This window comes from Echinops telfairi, unplaced genomic scaffold, assembly GCF_000313985.2.
Source record: "Echinops telfairi isolate 266 unplaced genomic scaffold, ASM31398v2 ScPeMD7_7473;HRSCAF=8511, whole genome shotgun sequence".
Taxonomy (NCBI): domain Eukaryota; kingdom Metazoa; phylum Chordata; class Mammalia; order Afrosoricida; family Tenrecidae; genus Echinops; species Echinops telfairi.
The window spans coordinates 12,020,562-12,039,537 of NW_022111377.1; the positions used below are offsets into that span (position 1 = coordinate 12,020,562).

An 18,976-nucleotide genomic window follows, 5' to 3' on the forward strand; every position below is an offset into this window, starting at 1 on the left:
GTTTTATTATACTAACGTACTTTTCAAATGAAATGTAGAGATTGGCCATAATTGAAACAAAAACCTTTCAAAAAGTTTTATAAAGCATGGTATGTCATAAATATTGATTCCTTTATTATCTAGTAATGGAGTATTCTTGTTAAAGTCTCTTTAATGGAAAGACTTTTGTAGGGCATCTATCAGACTAGGACTTCCGACTGAGTTGTCTGTATCATAACTCTACAAAAGCATAAGTAGAAGTAGACACTCTCGTCACTGAGTCTATTCCAACTCTAGGTAGGTGAGTAGAACACCGCCGGAGGATTTTCTTGCCAGTGATCTTGTATATATGTATATATATATGTATAGCAAGAAGGATTGTAACAGCTAATTAGTCAGTACAGAGGACTCTGTTCAGCTCACTTTCATGGAACACTTAATTTACTGAAAGTCCTTCAACTCTTGAGGGCTTCAGTTCAAGGTCTAGGAAGCAGACAGGGAGTCTTCCCTTAGGCAAGATAAGCAGTATCTGCCTGCAGGCAGCAGACAGCAGGGTGGGACAGCAATAGTCAGCACAGTTTAGGGAAGCAGGCACTGATGGGATCTTTGAACTCAAGCAATGCCCAAATGCCAGGCTATAGGATCCACCAGCCTCAAGTTCAAGTGCTGTACACACCAGCAGCATGGCGAAGCAGGTGTCCAAAGAGCCTCAAGCTCAAGAGACATGATCCAGATCCACAGGTTGGCTTTGCCCACAGGTCTTGCAGCAAACAGTTGAGGCAGACAACTACTAAAGTAGCAGCACTTTAGTTGGGTCACCAGAGAGCAAGAGAGATGAGGCATCCCTTGCACAGCCATTTTTCTCGTTGCCCTCCAATCAAACTGTGACCTGGTTAAACTCCCCCCACACCTTCCTATTGGCCTAGTTGGCATGATAAACCTAACTTATCACAGGTACACTCTTCTAAATATATATACAGATTTCATTTTAGCATATCCTTACAAATCCTTCCCGTGGTGTTTACTGGATGGCCCTCTTTCCTCACACCCTTTGTTCCTCCAAGGATTACTCACTGGGCAGTTCCCCATTTGACTGTCTTAGACTTGTAAGAAATAAATTTTATGAAAGCATGTTACATTTTCCATTTTGAAAACAAACATGGGAAGAGATGTTGAAATTAGTAATAACTTTCATAATAAGTATTTCAATATTCCTGATACTTCTTATTGCCAAACAATGAGAAATAGTGTTTGTTATGCTCAGCTGCTATGTTGAAGGCACTATTCTAGGCATTAATCAGAATGAACATATTTTAACATTCATCACCAGAGAGCAACATTGGTTTCTCAATAATTCTTATATTCTTTCAATTTCAGGGTTCTTGGCTAGGAGGTAGGGAACCAAAGTTGGCAGTTTAGCCTTAAATTGAGGGAGATAATGAGGTTTAAAATACACATACACACAGAAAAAACAGCAGTAATGAGTATAGAAACTTTATTATGTAGTGATTACAACAGAGCTACTGAAGCCAAGCTGTCTGTTTTTTAAAGTTTTCCACACAGCACTTACCACGATGGTACTCCCTGATTGTTAACTTTTATAATTATCACCTAGCAGACTGAACTGTCTATTTCAGTCTGCAGCTGGCATAAGCAAACATTCTGGGCTCAGGTTGGGGTCGGGGAGCAGTTGATAATATCAGAAAGCTGTCCAGTGTAATCGATGCTTAAGCTGTGACTTGCAAGATGAGTAAGCTTTTACTGCAAGGAGGATGGTGGGGGAGTGCTGGACAGCACACTGGAAGGGTGTGAGGCCAGAATGAACTAATGCTGTTGAGGAAGGTGAAATGCGATGGGTGAAAGGATATTATAAACTTGATTACTTCTCCCCCTAATTTGAGCTCGTAAACTTGAACTTGTTGAAGTACATTTTATATTAAATTTTTTCTCTTTTGAAAAGGATACCCAAGTAATCCTAAATAATATAATTCCGGTATTCTCCAAAACTCACAGTTGACAGCACACTTTGCTAGAGACTGCTGTAATTATCTTTTGTTGTAGCAAAACATGATAAAATTTAGTCACTTTAATCCAGTCTAATAGATTTCAAGTTTGTAATTGATGTATTGAGGCAGTTTACAATTAATATGATTATTGACATGGGTAGATTAAAAATTGCCACCTTGCTAGCAGTTTTTTTTGGGGGGTATGTGTATGTGTATTTCTTTATTTTCAGGAATTTATGTCATATTTATTATGATTCTCTAAGCTATATTTGTTTTTATTGTATACCTACTAAAATATTTTTAGTGGCTGCTCTTTGGGTTTTATTGTGTCTGTACCTTCAGTTTGCTTTCTATCACGATGCTTACAACTTTATGGATCTTCCCGTCATTTCTGTATTAATACCATATAATGAATTACTCATGTACTTCTAGAAATTCACATAGTTCTGTTTTTTATAGCATTTCATTTCTATTGTATTGGTATTTGACATATTTCTGATGTTGTTTCTAACAGTGTATGTAAAATCCTCAGCTGCTAATTTCATCACCTCTGTCATTTCTCCTTGTTACATCCTACACACTTTCCTGCTTCTTCTGTCGAGTAATTTGGATGAACTTTATTTTTTCATGGCATATTTTGGAGCTGTTAAAGGGTAGATTTTAGTAGATTCTTCTAGGTATACTTTACTGAGTACACCCATTACTGAGGCCTACTGCCTGTGGTATGGCAGCTGAACTCTTATGCACTTATGCTTCTCTTATTGCCCTGAACTCTGAAAACTGTGAGCTGCAGGAACTCCCCTGCTTCTAGTACATGTTATCTCTCCTGACAACGTGTCCAAAGTACGTTAGATGTAGGCTCCCCATCTTTGCCTCTAAAGACCACTCTGGCTGTCCTTCTTCCAAGATAGACTTGTTTGTCCTTTTGGCAGTCCATACTTTCAGTATCCTCCAGCCCCACAATTCATATGCATGGATTCTTCTTCAGTCTTCCTTATTCAGTGTCCAATTTTCACATGCCCGTGAGATCATCGAAAATACCACGGCGCACTTTAGTCCTCAAAGCAACGTCCTTGCTCTTCAATACTTTAAAAAGGTCTTCTGCAACAGATTTACCAGAGCAATGCATCTTTTGATCTCTTGACTGCATCTTCCATGAGCATTGATTGTGAAACCAAGCAAGATAAAATCCTTGACAACTGCAACCTTTTCTCCATGTATCATGATGTTGTCTGTTGGTCCCGTTATGAGGATTTTGGTCTTTACATTGAAGGCGACATTCCATACTGAAGGCGACAATCCTTGATCTTCATCAGTAAGTGCTTTAAGTCTTACTCAGGTTCGGCAAACAGGGTTGTCTCATTTGCATATCGCAGGTTGTTGGTAAGCCTTCCTCCAAACCTGATGCCACCTTCTTCTTCATAGAAGCCAGCTTCTCTGATGACTTGCTCAGCATACAGATATAAAACAGGTACGATGAGGGGATACAACCATAGCTCATTCCCATGTTCTGTTCACACCATTGCTTCTTGATCCATGTACAAATTCCTTCTCATGAGCACAATGAAGTGTTCTGGAATTGTCATTCTTCTCAAGGCTTATCCACAGTTTATTATTGTCCACAATCAAATTGTCCAACATCTTGCTGGTATTCTCTGCTTTCAGTGAAGATCCATCTGACATCAGCAATGATATCCCTTGTTCCCTGTCCTCTTCTGAATCCAGCCTAACCTCTGGCAGCTGCTTATCAATGTACTGCTGAATGACCTTCAACAAAATGTTACTTGAATGTGATATCAATGATAATAGTCTATAATTTGAGCATCTTTTGTGGGGGGGGGTCAACTTTCTTTGGAACAGGTACAAATATGGGTACAGTTGGCCAAGTAGCTATCTTCAAGTTTCCTGACGTAGATGAGTAAGTGTTTCCAGTGCTTCATCAGCTTGCTGAAATATTTCAGTTGGTATTCCATCAATTCCTGGAGCCATGCTTTTGGCTAATATTTTCAGTGTAGCTTTAACTCCTTCCTTCAGTACCATTGTATATTGATCATATGCTACCTCCTGAAATAGTGGGGTGTCAACTCGTTCTTTTTGGTACAACGACTGTGTACAAGGGAGTATCCAAAAAAACCCTGGAATTCCCGCCCTCCCCTCCCCCAGCTATGTATTTAAGTTTTTTTACAAAACAACTATATCATCTTCAAAGTACTCTCCATTACACTTAATACATTTGTCAAATCTGCGATTCCATTCTTGCTCTTCTAACAGGAAAAATGCATACTATGGAAGCCCCACCCTGCAGCGTATGTTTCATTTGTGCGCGGTGGGGGGGGGGAACCCCTGATATTCCCTCCATCTTTTGATGCTTCCTGCATCGTTCAATATTTTGCCCATAGAATCTTTCAATAATGCAACACGAAGCTCTGATTTTTTGAGTTCTTTCAATTTAAGATATGCTAAGCATGTTCTTTTTTGTTTTCTAACTTTTAAATTCTGAACATGTCATTATAATATTTTACTTTGTCCTCTCGAGCTGTCCTTTGACGTTTTCTGTTCAGCTCCTTGACTTTATCATTTCTCCCATTTGCCTTAGTGACTCTATGATTTATAGCAAGTGTCAGAGTCTCTTCTGACATCCACTTTGAGTTTGTCTTTATTTTCTATCTTTTTAATGACCGTTTGCTTTCTTCATGAATGGTATTTTGTTGTCATCCCAGAGCTCATCAGATCTGTCATTTGTGTTCAGTGTACCAAACATTTTCTTTAGATGTTTTTGAATTTCAAGTGGGATGGACTCAAGATCGCATTTTGGCTCTTTGAACTTCTTTCAATGTTCTTCACCTTCAACCTGAACTTACAGATGAGCAATTGATGGTTTATTCCACAGTGAGCTTCCGGCCTGGTTTTAGCTGCTATTGAGCCTCTTGATGATCTCCTCCCACAGATGTAGTCAGTTTGTTTCTGTACATTCCAGCTCGAGAAGGCCATGTGTATCATGGCCGTTTGTGCTGTTGAAAAAGCTTTTAGCTGTGAACAAATTGTCTTGCAAATTTTACCATGCAGTCTTCAGCTTCATTTCTATTACCAAGCCCATCTTTTCCAACTGTTATTCCTTCCTCTTTGTTGCCTACTTTTGCATTCTAATGACCAATAATTATAAATACATCTTGATTGCATGTTTGATCAATTTCCTACTGAAGTCATTAGTAGAATTCTCCCAATTTCTTTATCACTAGCTTTTGCGATTGGTGGAAAAATTTGAATAATTGTATTGATTGGATTTCCTTGAAGATGGATAGATATAATCCTATTACAGATGGCATCGTACTTAAAGGTAGACCTTGAAATGGGCTTTTTGATAACCACTAGAACACCATTCCTCTTCATTCTGTCATTCTGACTCAAAATGGCCAATACCGGTCAGTTTCGCCTCACTAATGCCTAGGATATTGATCTTTCTTGTTGCGTTTCATTTTTCACAACATCCAATTTTCCTAGATTCATACTTTGCATTTTCCAAGTTCTAATTATTAGCAGATTTGTACAACTGCTTTTTCTCACCTTGAGTTGAGCCCTACCATCAAAGGAAGAGCCCGAGGTCTCTGCTCCCACAGGACTTACTGCACTCTTGTCAGCAGGGTTGTTTCTACTTCTCAGTCCCAATTTTGAGTACCTTCCTTCCGACCCAACGGGTCCATCTTCTGGCTCTGTCGCTGACAGTGTTCTGCTTTCGTGCAGAGGTCTTCAGAGTCTGACAGTGTTTCCATGTTATACATAGGATTTTCAGTGGCTATTTCCTCTGACGTGGGCAGCTGATTCCTTCCCTATAGCCTCTCAGTCTGGAAGCTCTGCTGAAGCCTGTTCATTTTGGGTGATGCTGCTGGGATTTGAAATACCAGTGACATAGCTTCTAGCACTACAGCAACCCACAAGCTACCTCAGTATGACAAACTGACAGACAAGTGGTGGGCAACAGACTCTAGGTAACCGTAATGTGGTTATTTAAACACTTTCTTTTACATAATTCCCTCAACTCTGCCCAGTAAAGTCCACCTCCCTTAGCTGTCCTCAAAATCCATTTCTGTCTCTTCACCTCAGTGCTCTTGGGGTCATCTTTCCTCACTGAGATACAGAAACTGCTCCTAGACAAAAAGCCCGCTTGGAATTCTAGGAGTGCCTCTGGCCAGGGTGTGGAGGCAGAGGCCACTGTTCATTGTCTTTCCTTGGGACACTTTTACTGCACTCCTTGTGAGCCTATGTTCCCAAACCAACATTTTTAAATATGTATTTGCAACTGAAGTGTAAGTCTAGTTCCTGTATCTGCTATGACTGGAAGTGGAAGTTTTGCTGACCATTGCTGGCCATTTTAGTTTCTAGATTTTTTGCCACCCAGTATTAGCAAGAAATACTAACCTATGATTTGCTGAATAAGCCTATTAATTCTGATTGAAAAATTTAAAGGAATAGTGTTTACAGTTTTAAAGTATGTAAAATCGAACCTCTTTATTTTCCCTTTGGTATTGTACTGTGTTACCTAACTACAGTTAAATATTCTCTTTTTTAGACCTAAAGATTGCCTTCGATCTATTATGAGGAGGGTAAACCATAAAGATCCTCATGTTGCTATGCAAGCTCTGACTGTGAGTGGCTTCATTTTAAATTATACCACGACATTGTCTGCCAACGTTGAGATTCATTTTTCATGAATTCTTCACTTCTAATTTTATGCTTTTAGCTTCTGGGAGCATGTGTATCAAACTGTGGGAAAATTTTTCATTTAGAAGTATGTTCAAGAGATTTTGCTAGTGAAGTAAGCAACGTATTAAATAAGGTAAGGAAGTAAGGTAAGGAACATTATTTCCAGAGAGCAAGTTGAAGCACCCTTCTTACTCCATATATATTTTTGGTCAAATTCTCTACATTTGAAATCCTAGAGGACTTTTGTTATGTACCATAGAGTCACCATAGAATTGCCTCGTAGGGTTTTCAGTGCTGGCATCTTTACTAAAGCAAGTCTCCAACTCTTCTTCTGTAGCTGGTGTGTTTGAACCGTTGATCTTTTTGATTATTGTCTGAGCAATTAACCATAGTGCCAGTAGGGCTCCGTCAGGAAGGACTGCTTTGTTCTTCTTTTTACCCTTTCTGGACACTGGCTATTCAATATTTAAGTGAGGGTTCTGTTCTACTTAAGAGACTGGACATTCACTTCTCTTTGAGAGTTATTTCAAGAGTATACTTGACCTCTTTTTTGTCACTGAAAAAGGAAACATGTATGTCTCTATCAGGCTAAATAATGTCAGTATACTTTAAGCACGGTTTTTGTACGTGTATTTGTACCATCCAGGTAATTACATGTAGAAAAATAATTCAAATCTTTAAAGTAGTAGATAGTATGTAAACTTTCATAGTAAAAATTTTAGGCATTATAAAGGTAATTATTTCAGACTTTTGTATGACATGTCAAGAAAATATTAGGAAGTAGAAGAAGAGAAAATGCCTTTTTCAGGAAAAGAAGTATTTTCAGCAGAAATTTAGTTAAGAAATTCAGTCCTTTTCAATGTGTCTACTTCTTTTCAAATACGATTACACAATAATCTTTTCCTCTTTTCCTAGAATAACTGAATATTCAGTTACACTTAAACATAATTGCTACTAATTTAAAACATTTTTTAACATCCTGAATGTCCAGCAAAATGTGCAAGTATGTATAAAGAGATTCTAATGTCCTTTTTACTATAAGTTGAGAAGATGTAATATGCAAACTTGGTTATATAGTGGTCTACACAGTTGTTTTTTAAAACAAGAAACTATATATGGGTATGTTATATATATACACACACATATACATATACATATATGTTTTCCAATGATATCGTTGACTTTACACTTGAGGGCGGAAATGTTACTTTGAAGAATTGAAAGTCCCAGGATGATTAGCACCAACAACCCACCACTGTTGGGTCGATTCCAACTCACAGCTACCTAGAAACATTAGGCCTCGGATATTTAAGCTGCATGGGAAAACACCCTCTTTAAATTTAATACATATTAAAATGTAGGGATTAAGTGTAAAGGAAAACTGTATCATGGAACTTCTCTTTCCAATGAATGTATATTTTTAATTGGTCAAAAAAAAACCATTTTGGGGGTTGGGGTGGGGGCCTCTTCCTGATTTACCAAGCTTTAAGTACATAGTATTCTGAAAAGTTCTGTGTTTATGTTCATCAAAATAAGTTATTTAACCTATTAATTTTGAAGTGCGGCAACTGTGGTGGTACCTGCTGTTATCGCACAAACATAATTGTAGTACATTTATTGCAGCCAACCAGGCTTGTTTATTCGCACGTGTCTAGTCTATCACTAGGGGTAATTTGTGGTTTCAAACGAGATAACGCTATTTATTAACTTTTTAAAAATTCTTTAGGGTCATCCTAAAGTATGTGAAAAATTGAAAGCTCTGATGGTTGAATGGACAGATGAATTTAAGAATGACCCACAACTTAGTTTAATATCAGCAATGATTAAAAACCTTAAGGAACAAGGAGTTACCTTCCCAGCTGTTGGCTCACAGGTATTTTGGAAAAGCAATGTGTGTGTGGCTGTTTGTTGCTGTAAAATAACCCGTTGCTGTCAAGGTGATTCTGACTCCTGGTCACCGAAGCAGACCGTTCCCTCTTGTTCTCTTGGAGCAGCAGGGGGATTTGAACCCCTGATTTGTTCCCCCAGGGCTCCTTTTCTCTAAAACAGTGGTATTTATTTGTGACTTCCCTCTTGTTGCTTCAAACCCAGGGGGTTTTGATTATTGCAGAGGACATTTTGTTAATAACAGTAGTCCTGCATTTGAAAGGACTAGAAAAATATGAATGTGTTTTGTCAAAACTGCTCATTTGAGTTCCTCCAGTGTAATTCGTGTACTATAAACAAGTACTTTTCCACTGCTTCTCTCTCTATAAATGAATTGTCCTAGCATTTGCTTTACCTTGACATCATTATACTTAACAATTTTGTATGTCCATTAGAAAATAGAGGTAGTAATTACTTTATTATATGACAGCCTTATGAAATGTTCTCAGTGCTATAATTTCAAATACAAAGAATTGCAGCTCAAAAATGAGATTCTTAACGTGTAGGCATAAGTCAAATGATCACTTTTCTTGAAAATTTGCAAATAACCTGTCGAGAAGGAGATACAAGCCAGAGTCCAAAGGGAAGAGAAACAAAACTCTTTAAAAGCAGCTGACTGCCTTTTCTTCCAACTGTCGTGATTGCCTGAAAATCTAACTTTTCCTTCAGTGTATCTAGTAGAATCAGTGTGCAGCTTATATGACAGGAAAAAGGCGAGGGTTAACTTTAAAAAAAATTTCTTTGCTGCCCTGTTAGAATGCTGAGTGAGTCCAGGTTCCTATAATGTGTGCTAATTCACTTACTTTCCCCTTACTGTGGATGGGGACCGAATGTAGTGAGTGGTGTGAAACCATAAACATAAACTTCGCCACTGTGGAAGAGCCCAACTGAGAAGTTTTGACAAACTTATATGTAGCTTGTGTTCTCAAGGCATGGCTAGTCCATCTGAGCACTTTAAAGATGGGAAGATTTGGCAAGATACGGGCGGAAAGGAAAGGAGAGGACGGAACATTTTCTTTTACCCTGGGGAAAGTGTGATTTTTGAATAGGTTTATAGAATGATAAATATTAATTTTGAGAAATACTCAAATTTGATAGTTGACTCTTACGACTCTCAGAATACTTTCTAAAACGTGTATTAAGTAAGGTGTCATTTTGTGCAAAATAATGTAGGTTAATTGATCATACATTCCTCACAACAGTAGCCATGGATTTGAACCCCTATCTGTTAGACTTCAAGTTTGCACTCTTAAATCATATGATAGTGCCTTGTTTAAAATGTCATCAAAGGAACAAAGAGGAGGAAATGTTTGAGTAAGGCAACCAGCGAATTTTTGTAGAGAATATGAAACTCATCAGGGACAAAAAATGAAGCCTACAAATGAAGATGAAGTAGTGGGGCATTTTTAACTAGAAACAAAGGCATGTCGGGGGTGTGGAAGTACTGCTGCTCATTTTCTACTATCAGTTTCTACTAACTGATAGAATGGTTAGAAATGAGACTAATAAGCTAGGCGGAGTCTGGTTGTTTATTTGTGTACTATCTTATTTATAAAACATGTTTAAGATAGCCAGTAAATTCACATATTGGCAAACTACTTATATATTAATTTACCAATAGGATAATTTTGTGAGCTTTTATATTGTTATGTATTATAAAAAAAACTGAGCCTCTAAAGAAAGTTTTGATCTGAAAAGGATCAGTAAATTAAAGATATAGTGAACCAATAAAATAAAATATAAAGTGAAAAAATATATTTTTGACCATTTGTTTTTATAATATATATCTTTGTCCCTCTTCCACCTCCTTTACTAGATTCCAACTTCCTTAACTTTCAACTCCTTTGAATTTTTTACAAATATAAAAGTCGCCTCTGTTTACTTTTCCATCTTTACGTTACATGCTTAATCTCTTAGTAGAGAACTGGGAAGGCGAACCTAGAACAGTGCTTCCCCAAAAATGGACAATACTACCCCTGGAGGAGGCTGACTGTTAGGAGAGGTTGCAAGTGCAGATACCCAAACTTTTACCTGGATACAAAAATTTTAACTGCCAAAGGGCAATTAGTACTCTTTTGTTTCCACAGAAAAGGGGAAGTAGACCAAATAAATTTGGGGACCTATGGCCTAGACCAGGGGTCCTCAAACTTTTTAAACAGTGGGCCAGTTCGTTGTCCCTCAGATCCGTTGGAAGCCTGGACTATAGTTTAAAAAAAAAAAACTATGAACAAATTCCTATGCACACTGCACTTATTTTGAAGTAGAAAACCAAAACGGGGCAAAAACACCTGGCAGGCCGGATAAATGTCCTCGGTGGGCCAGATGTGGCCCGCGGGCTGTAGTTGCGGATGCCTGGCCTAGACTATCTTTAAGTCACAGACTGCCCCGGTCTTTTTGTAATTTTCCCACTTCTCGCCATTCTTCCATTTTGAGTTTCTCTCTTCTTCAGAAGTGTGGTAGCTTGATGCAAAGGCAGTCTTGCAAGTTCTATGTCAGTTAAGTGCAGGAGAACTGAACATGAGCGTTTTAAGGATTATCTTCCTTTCTTGTGGTAGGCTGCGGAACAAGCAAAAGCAAGCCCTGCTCTAGTAGCCAAGGACCCGGACACGGTAGCTAACAAAAAGGAAGAAGAAGATTTAGCAAAAGGTTTGTATATTAAGTTCCTAATGGTGAGAATACGTTAGACCTCTGTGGTTTAATTTTTATTTCTTATGACATTCAGAAATGAAGTAGAGCTTTACAGCCAAAGCCAAAATCTACTTTGTTCTCCTTCTCAGTCATTTTCTTCTTCTCTTACTCAGACAACCACGGCCATATGTGTACTTTCAGTCTGTTTTGATAATATTTTACTACATATTTATGTTTATAAGTAATGCAGAGTTCTGCTTTGCATTTATCACATTATTTCATAAATGGCATTACACTCTAGGTGCCATTCTGTAGGGCGTTTTCACTTGATGTGTTCGAGGTGATGAAACATAAATCAAGATCATTTATTTTATTCTACTGATAGACTCTTTACTAATTTCATAATATTAATAAATAATGCTACAGTGAGTCTCCTTGTACATGTTCCTTATATACATATATATGACATTATCATGTGTGAATAAAGGTAGATTTGTTAGATCACAGGGTAAATATATCTTCAAATTTGCTAACTGATTTTTTTATCAGCAAAGAATAAAAACTTTAAAAACCTCACCGATTAAAACTAGAGGAACTTGTAAAAACAAGACTGGTCTTACAAAAAATACTAAAGGGGGTTTCTTTGGACAGAGAATTAACAACAGACAGCAAACTATAATCATCATATAGGGCATTAATATTGAGAATTCATCCTACTTAAATAATGCACAAAGTGAAACAAAACCATACAAATCAAAATAAGGAACCACAGATAACATTTCTGTAGTAAAGACAAAAAAATAATAGATGGAACAGAGTAGATAATAAACACTCAAATAGAGAAGATATTCAGTCCTTCTTAAAAGACAATGAACTATCATAAACTTGGAAAGAAAATAATAAAAATGAACAAATCTTAAAGAAAATGTTAAAGCCTAAACAAAACAAAAAAGGGAAGCCATAAAATCCTGTCAATTAGTAAGAAAAAAGTAAAAAAAATTGATAAAATCTACAAACGGGAAGCAGCACAGAAAATTAACAACACAATAAAAAAAATAAAAAGAGCAATAAAACCATACCTGTCAATGACAACACTGAATGTCAATGGATAAAATTAACCAGTTAAGTGACAGTAACAATGGATAAGAAAACATGGGTCAATAATATGCTGCTTACAAGAAATGTCTCAGATATACAGATAGACTGAAAATAAAAGGATGGAAAAAAAATCAAGCTAATGGTAATCAGAAGAAAGCAGGAGTAGCAATATTAATTTCTGATAAATAGACATCAAAGTAAAAACCATCATGAGAGACAGAGGGCTATTATATAAGATGAAAGCCACAAATGAATAGGAAGATATAACCATAATAAATATCTATGCACCCGATGAAAACCATGAAAATACATTATATGCTTAAAGAATGGAAGAGACAAATAGACCCTAATATGATAATGTTAGGAGATTGGCATGACGCCGGGTAATGGAGTATGTTAAGTTTGTAATTCAGCAGCCGGAGTGACACATGTAATAGTCTGTCTCAGAGAGTGGTGGTGAAGACCCAAAGAGTAGACATATTTAAGATTTATTCTGAGTGATTCCTTAGTTGAGTCTTTAGTACAGTTTTTGAATTTCAGTTCTTAGATTAATTGCATCAGAAGTCTTTGGTAGCAATTAAATGCAGATTTCCAAGGATTACCTTTGAGGCTTAGAACAGTGACTTCCCTGGTGACTGATTATCATTTAGGGAATTTTAGGGAGGCATGAAAAGGGTGGAAGCAGCTAAATTAAGCAAAAACAACAAAAGTATCTAAGTTTTTGCATCTTTGTGTTACCTAAAATAGAACAATTTTGGATACAGCCTTTCCTTAAAAATTAAAGTAATCAAACTGTATAATTTTGTTAACTTATTTTTGACTTCTATTTATGAGTGTGTAAATAAAATTAGCAACATCATTTTTAGTCAGATTATATCAACACACGTGTTAGTTTCCAGCAAGATTATTGAAAGAATACTTTAAATTCTTTCACATTATCTGCTGACATCTTTTTGTATGCTTTTGGATTGTTTGCTATATTAATACTTTGGGTCTTTTAAAATCCATAATTTTCAGCGATTGAGTTGTCTCTGAAGGAACAACGACAGCAACCAACTACACTTTCCAGTTTGTATCCAAGTACATCCAATCTCTTATCTACCCATCAACATGAAGGTCGGAAAGTACGTGCTATATATGACTTTGAAGCTGCTGAAGATAATGAACTCACTTTTAAAGCCGGAGAAATTATTACAGTTCTTGATGACAGGTAAAGGTTAAAATTGATAATCATGTGAAAATTGAATATTCATGTGAAAATATGAAACATTTATAATTTTAATAATTTTCATATTATTCCTACTAAATGTAGTTACCAGATGTAACAAAAAAGAAAATTGACCCAAACATCTTGTTTATGACAGTTGATGGCTTTGCCGGTAATTTATTGCCTAGATTCTTATCTTTCAAATTTAATTTTTTTCAGTCCTATGAAATAGTGTTTTTTGTTTCAGAGACTTAGTTTAGTCCATTCATTTTTGTTTCCATACAAGTAAAAATAATAATGGTTGTTAAGTTAGTCAAAGAATTAAAATATTAGAAAGTACAGGGAATGTGTATATGCATTTATGGAATTTGTAAGGCACAAAATATTTTTAAGAGAATAATTAATTCTCATTAAAATACTACATCCTTGTGGGTCACATTCATTAAACATGGATGTACACATTTATATTTATCTTAGGGGAAGTGGAAATCTTTTTTTAAAGTTCTTTTTACTATAGCTTTATGACTAGCTATTGAAAATAAAATGTTATGAAGAATACAGTAGTAAAATTTGCAAGTGATTTAAAAAAGAAATTAGGCTAGATTTAAGGTTTCTTGAGGAATTAAAAATATGGTAAAGTTTGAGCGTGTTAGCTGAAAGTGCTACAAAAACGCATTCATCCTGAAATAATTACTGCATGCCACTAGCTCTCCATGTACCAGGTGCTAGGCATACAGTTGTGAATACAGGCATACCCCTGAAAAGTGTTTTCCTCATGAACCTCTTTTTCTGTCTCTGGTATTAATCTGTCACATGTGTTCTGTTGAGGTGGCTTACTAAGTGTGGGCCCCCCTTTCTGGGAGAGAGCCCATAGCTTTTATTAATTTCAGTGTTTACCAACTTTCATAAAGATAAAGGACTGTGTGTTTAGAAGCACCTTATCTTCCCTAAGGTCTCAGTTTTTCTTTGTAGTTAGGACACATTCAAGACCCCCTTGATTGGATTATTTGGATGTTTAAATCTGGTAATGATGTAAGTTAAACAATAGACCAAAGAAAGATTTATAGAGTTAAAATCTTCTTTTTAAATTCATCATAGTGACCCCAACTGGTGGAAAGGTGAAACACATCAAGGCATGGGGTTGTTTCCCTCCAATTTTGTGACTGCAGATCTCACTGCTGAACCAGAAATGAGTAAGTAGTTTTTTATATGCCAATAGATAATAACCCATAACCCTCTTCTTACTGAAAGTTGCCAAAGAGCAACTTTCTAAAGGGTGCCTAGTAAATACTAGGTCTCTAAATGCACCACCACCACTGCCATCCAGTCTACTCTGACTCCTGTCATAGCAACCTGTTTGTGGTTTCCAAGAATACACATCGTTATGAGATCGCAGCCCCCTAGTCTGTGGATCAGCTGGTGGGTTTGAACCACTGACCCTATGGTTATTTAAGCGTTTACCCTACGGCATCACCAGGGCTCCTTTTGTGCCTCCAAGGTGTCTGTTATAACTGCGGCTCCCTGGGCCGTAGATTATCTACCAGAGATCATTTGCCTACCCGAATTCTGTTTAGGGAGACTATAGACTTACTGAAAAATCACGTGGGTATAGATGCATCGCAAATCTATTAAGAAGTATTACGGAATTCATACATATGTAATTTACTTATCATAAGTTGATAAATGTGATAAATGCAGTGAAACCTCCAGGATAATACTTCATCTTCAAAGATGGGGACCCTTCCTGTAGAATCTGGCCCCAAACTTGGAAGCAGCAGCCCCTAGACAACAAATTAACTGATAGTTAATTTATGATGATATATAAGTATTTTTTTGTTTGATATCTAAATTTTTGCCACTTAGGAGAAAAGAACTAAAAAGAGAGGTTGTGTTAGTCTGGGTACTTTAGAGAAACAAATCCACAGCAACTCATGTATAAGAGAGAGTTTTATATAAAGGTTAAGTGCGCATCAAGAAAACATCCCAACCCCGTCCTGTCCAAGCCCACAAGTCCAACATTAACCCATTAACCCATATGTGTCCAATACCAATCCACAAAGTCCTCCTCCATCTCACAAAACACACACAGTGATGTTGACTGCAGGAGGAAAGCCAAGTCAATGAATGTGTCAACATTTCAGCGCTGGCAAGGGTCTCCACACCCAGACCTGCATCGGTGTAGGTCCATGTGGCTTCTCCTCGGGGATGTCTTGTAGGAAGTGAGCCTTGAGAACTGGCTAAGGCAGCTGCACCCTGACCTAACCATCAGAAAGCAAGAGACTGGCGAACTAGAAAGACAAGGCTCACCGAGCCATTTATCTCTCTGCCCTTCATTTAATCCCACATGTGTTTATCGCCCAGGTTGGTGCACTAAACTAACTACCTCAGAGGTCCTGGAGGGAAAGTGGCATTGATGATGTGTTTCGTAGTTGCAGGAGCTTTAGCTTTGAGTATATCTCTAAGGATTTGGCCCATCACCATATAGCCAATATATACAGTGCTACAGAGAATCTTCATAATGATGACTTGAAGTAATCAGGACATATTTTTCAAACTCTCCTGTTTAATAAAACAGAAATCTGCTTAAATGTAGAAAAATATTTATCAGCAGTTGAAATGTTTAGAATTTCTGAGAGATTTTGCATGTGAAATGATAAACTACTTATCTGGTAAAATATCTCAGCTTTATATCATATCATATAGACGTTTTCAAGAGAAGTTTTTACACCAAAAGACATCTGGACCTTACTTAGTTTATAAAAATTTTAGGGAAGGGCCTTTGTTTTAGTCATCTTTGTATCTAGCCTCTAGTACTGCTTCTTGTTAGCCTGAATGCATACCATATAAGTGTATATATAACTGCAAAAAGATAACTTTTCTTTAAAAGCATACGAGTCTTTCCCTTGTAAGAGAAGGCTAACAAGCCCGAGGTTCCAGATCTGTAATAAAACTCTCATAGTTATTGTCAGTTTGTGCACCCCTTTTGTAGAGACATTCCTGATGCCACTTCTTTTAATGAAGTTCTGATTACAACCCACAACATGGTAGAACCTTGCATGAGCAGTAGTACACACCATGTCACCCTCTTATTTTGAAATGGTAGTGTTGTTTCTTTCCTTTTCCTTTTTTCAGTCCTGAGTCGACAATTGTAAAGGATGCAATGGTCTTAGACTTTGGTTCGCACTCTCATTTCTAATATTTTCATCAGATTACAGTGCAGCCTCTATGAATGTTCTAGTTCTTCTCAGATATTTCATTCTCAGTCATCTAAAGGAGAAAGATGAGCACAGGTTTATGTAATGGGATTATAGTTCTCATGATCTAGAAAAATGCTACTGTTAGCCCCATAACATTTTTGTTTTAATGAGAAATGGAGGTCCACTTCATATAACCTGCCAAATAGAAATACTTGCCCTCCTTAGTATTGTTTGGTTTTGTAGATGGAGTGCGATATTAAAGGGCTTTGCATTATACAATACATACATGCACATGTATTTCTTTGGGTGTACCTCATTCTGGATGTCCATCAATTTCCTGAACAGACAAAAATGTCGACAACATTTGTGCCCTTGTGCTCAAAGACTGACAGTGGCCATTGAAAAGATGGGGAAGTAATCTGGACTATCTTAGAGCTCAGTTCATGGGATTTTAACAGAAGATTTTGGAATCAGAAGGGTTGCTGCGAAATTTGTGCCTCAGGTTCTGACTGACCAGGAAAAAGAGGTCAAGTGGAAACATGCTGTGCTTTGAAAGAACAGCTCCAAACCAACCCAGACTTTTTTCCCAGGGTCATTACTGGTGACGACCCTGAAAGCAAACATCAATGAAGCCAATGGAAGATGCCAGCGTCACCTCGCCCCCCCAAAAAAAACCTCCTCAAGTAAAATTAAAGATCAAGACAGTGCTAATTTGTTTGGTTTTTTTTATGTGAGGGGGATAGTGCATTTGGAATTTGTTCCACTAGGTCAGACTGTTAAATCAGAGGTTCTGAAAAGATTGGGTGACAGTGTACCACTCAGAAGGCCTGATTTGTGGCAGAAGGGGGACCATCTGCCACCATGACAGTGCACCTGCTCACAGCCATCTCAGTATGCCAGGTTTGGGCAAATAATGTAGGCTCTCTTACTCACCTGACCTCGCTCCATGTGACTTCTTTTTGTTTCCGCAAATGAAGAGGGACATAAAAGGACAGCGATTTGACAGTGATGTAGAAGAGATGATGAAAAAAAAACGAGGAAGGTGCCGTCAGCCCTCCAAACAGATGAGTTTGAAAAATGTTTCCAAGATTGGAATCATGGATTTGACAAATGTATTATAGAGAGTACATGAAAGGTGATAAGGTAGTTTTATAAAGAAATTTGAATACATAACTTTGGGGGGGAAATTCTGGTTTTTTGGGGGGTACCCCCTCATATTTGGTGGTTTTGAACTGCTGATCTTGCAGTTTAATTTGTCACTGCTACTCCACAAGGGCTCCATAATCAATATATAGATGATAAATAAAAATATAAATATTTTATATTAACATAAAAATGTTACATGTGTAATGATGAATGCTGATAATTTTAGTCCCTATAAAAAGGATTGCAAGCTTGTGCACACTCAGTGGTCTGAGTTGCACGTAGGTCATGTGTTCTATGAGTAGAAGCCAGCACAGTGGTGTGCTGTCTTTATACTTGTTCATAGCTCAAGACAGAGAGCCTAGAGACCTGCAGATGGTTCTTTTTCAGCAGAGCAAATGAAATCAGCTGACAAGCTGAAACTGGTTTGGTCCTGTAGAGTATTGTTTTTTTTAATCACATGAATGGGGTAAACATATTTCTTATATTAGAAATTAAAGTGTTATCATGTAATAGGAAAGCATACAACACAGAATACGTAACCGATTTGACCTCAGAGTAAAATCGTAGGTGAGATTCCAGTAGTGTGGGCCACCAGAGCCAGATTGGTAAGCATTCAAATCAAGGCTTTGCTGTTTGTTAGTTCTCTCTTGTATAAGCATTTTTAATCTACCTAAGGTATTGTTAATGCCTCACTTATACTATGGACATAAACCTCATGGGTTGTTTTGTGAATCACTGGGGAAGTATAGAAGTCTTTCAGGCATGTTTAACAGTTCAGTGAATATTATTTCCCTTCTTTAATTCTACCTTTTCCCCATCTCCTTTCTATCTTAATTTTCAATATTATTTTTATGAATAATGACTTCATTAATACAAGGATAAAACGTATACTCTTTACCAAATAGATGAGCTTATTTCTTTAAGCTCTATATGCCTCAGTACTATTTTGGAGAAAGCTAATGGAATGAATAAAATAATATATAAAAAATAATATAGTGAGTCGGACAACCGAAAAGTGGGTGAAGGGAAACGTCGGACAGGGCAAGATATGACAAAATAACAATTTATAAACTATCAAGGGCTCATGA

At 37.1% G+C, this 18,976-nt stretch overlaps 1 protein-coding gene across 3 annotated transcripts in view; it reads left to right on the forward strand.

Annotated features, from left to right (window-relative positions):
* The window catches only part of STAM (signal transducing adaptor molecule), a 70,224-nt gene that overhangs the window by 35,957 nt on the left and 15,291 nt on the right, over positions 1–18,976 (forward strand). For 2 of the 3 annotated variants that reach the window (XM_004716007.3, XM_045285604.1), the window contains exons 3-8: positions 6,553–6,628; positions 6,724–6,819; positions 8,413–8,559; positions 11,168–11,258; positions 13,356–13,548; positions 14,644–14,738. In XM_004716007.3, coding sequence (XP_004716064.1) covers positions 6,553–6,628; positions 6,724–6,819; positions 8,413–8,559; positions 11,168–11,258; positions 13,356–13,548; positions 14,644–14,738 — 698 coding nt within the window. The remainder of the gene's footprint in view (positions 1–6,552; positions 6,629–6,723; positions 6,820–8,412; positions 8,560–11,167; positions 11,259–13,355; positions 13,549–14,643; positions 14,739–18,976) is intronic. The other variant, XM_045285605.1, reaches the window with a different exon arrangement.